Source organism: Loa loa, assembly GCF_000183805.2.
Source record: "Loa loa unplaced genomic scaffold supercont3.350, whole genome shotgun sequence".
NCBI classification, from domain to species: domain Eukaryota; kingdom Metazoa; phylum Nematoda; class Chromadorea; order Rhabditida; family Onchocercidae; genus Loa; species Loa loa.
The window spans coordinates 62928-65298 of record NW_018108530.1 but is presented as its reverse complement, the minus strand read 5'-3'; the positions used below and the strand labels follow the sequence as shown (position 1 = coordinate 65298).

The 2371-nt window shown below is 17.5% G+C and overlaps 1 protein-coding gene across 1 annotated transcript; it reads left to right on the top strand.

The window, feature by feature from the left end:
- LOAG_14703 (hypothetical protein) lies at window positions 1-502 on the top strand (the record flags this gene model as incomplete). Its single annotated transcript, XM_003150197.1, has 2 exons — window positions 1-287; window positions 487-502. Coding segments are annotated over 2 exons (303 nt in total), but the record flags the coding sequence as incomplete, so codon positions are not given.
- Between the last annotated feature and the right edge of the window lie 1869 nt (window positions 503-2371).

Below are 2371 nucleotides of genomic sequence, written 5' to 3'. Positions count from 1 at the left end.
CAACAACAACAACAACAACAACAACAACAACAACAACAACAACAACAACAACAACAACGACAACAACAATTAGTAACAGCAATAACAATAACAACTACAACAACAACGACAACAACAACAATTGTAATAACAACAATAACAATAACAACAACAATAACAATAACAATAACAAAAATGTTAACACTGACAATGCTTTACTTTTTATCAACAAGGATCGTTACGGAAAATAAATGTAGAAAAAGATGTGGATTAATGAAAGATAATGAAAGATTAATGAAAGATACAGTGTAAGAATTTTGCATCAATTAATGAAATAATTAAAATGTGGATGAAAAATTTTCGAAAAAAAGGAAATAAGTAAATTTACAAAAGAAACAATCGATATTTGTATTGCTTTGGTAAATTTGGGTAGCAAATTTTTGATTATATTATTATTCAAATTAAAATTTTGTTTGAATTAATTTTCAAATTTTTAAAAATTTTTAGTTCTTCAATTTTGTAAATTCATAACAAAACTTTTAATATTTTTTAATACTTTCAAGTAATTTGTTCATTTGTTTCATTATTGTCAATTCGCCTTTTTTTTCTTTCTTATAAAATTAAATTTTAAAAAAAATGCAATTTGATCAAGTTTCTATTTGAAATTTCGACACAAATCAAATTCTTTCCACATATTAACAAACTGTAAAGTGTAAAATTCAAATTTAACAAAAATTATAAAATCATAAAGTTTAAAAAATTATAAAAAACTTGTAAGATTTTAAAAAAACATAAAAAGTTATAAAAATTATAAAATTGAAAGAAAAAAACGAAAAATATCTGTTAGTAAAAATTTTCTTATATTTGATAAATGTTAAATCTGACAAATCGAAAAAAAAAAGAAATCTATGATGCCACAAAGCAAATCTTTTGTATATTAATTGCTATTAATTAATTTTAATTTTTACAATGTTTAATTTACTTTCAAAAATAGCCTGTGTAGTTGTAACATTGCCGATGTTGTATTGCATTGGTCAATAGTATTATTGGTCATTACTGTTTTATTTTGATTACTTACCATGTAATCATATCATTTTCGTCACTCATTTGATCTTTGAGCAGTTTCTACTAAAACTTTTTCAAACAATTAATGCTAAATAAAAACAAAAAAAAAAGAAAATTTGATTCAATAAAAATAGAAAAAGCGAATTTTTTTTAAATTTTTTTATTTATTTTTCTTATTATCATTATAATTTATAATTTATTAATGTATTTTAAAGCAATGAAAAGAAACGATAAAAATTCCACATTATATTGCAATTAGATTTAATTACATCAAAGCAATAATATGATTCGATTTAATTAAATTAAATTAATTAAAACAAATCAAAGTAAATATTGAAAGACTATCAGCAATTACTAAAACAAATTGAAATAAAAAAATGGAAGTTAAAAAATATATATTGATATTATTGATTAATTTAATATTCTGATAGAATGAAAGAATTATTTATGATAAGATTAAATTGTTGCATGAAATTAATTACTGATAATTGATATAATCGTTTCTTTTTTTTCTTTTTGTGATCAAATGATTGTAAAAATTAAATTTTTTTTAAAATAAATGAAGATTTTTAGTTGTAATGAATTTGATAATTTCGTAATTTAATTAAAATTTCAATCAATTAAAAAAGACAAATTAACGTTTAGTTATATGCAAGATGTATAATTAAGTTAACGAATCTTCTTTTTTTTATTACAGTAAATAATTATAATGCATTTAATTGCTGCATTATTGATATGAGTATTGTTATTGTTTATACGGTAATGATTATTTATAGATTTTTATAAGAGATAATTGTCGTAATATCATATCATAATGATATTATCATCTCATCATAGTGTCTTATGATATTGATGTTACTATATCACAATATCATATCATGATAATGTTAATTACTATCATAAACATCCCAAGGATTATCCATTTATTTATTTGAACGAATATTTAAATATTTTGATATGTTGCAATTATGCATTTTTGAATAAAAAATAATAACAATAAAAATATTAATAAAAACAATAATAATAATAAAAACAATAATAATAATAATAATAAAAACAATAATAATAATAATAACAACAATAATAACAATAATAATAATAATAATAATAATAATAATAATAATAATAATAATAATAATAATAATAATAATAATAATAATAATAATAATAATAATAATAATAATAATAATAATAATAATAATAATAATAATAATAATAATAATAATAATAATAATAATAATAATAATAATAATAATAATAATAATAATAATAATAATAATAATAATAATAATAATAATAATAATAATAATAATAATAATAATAATAA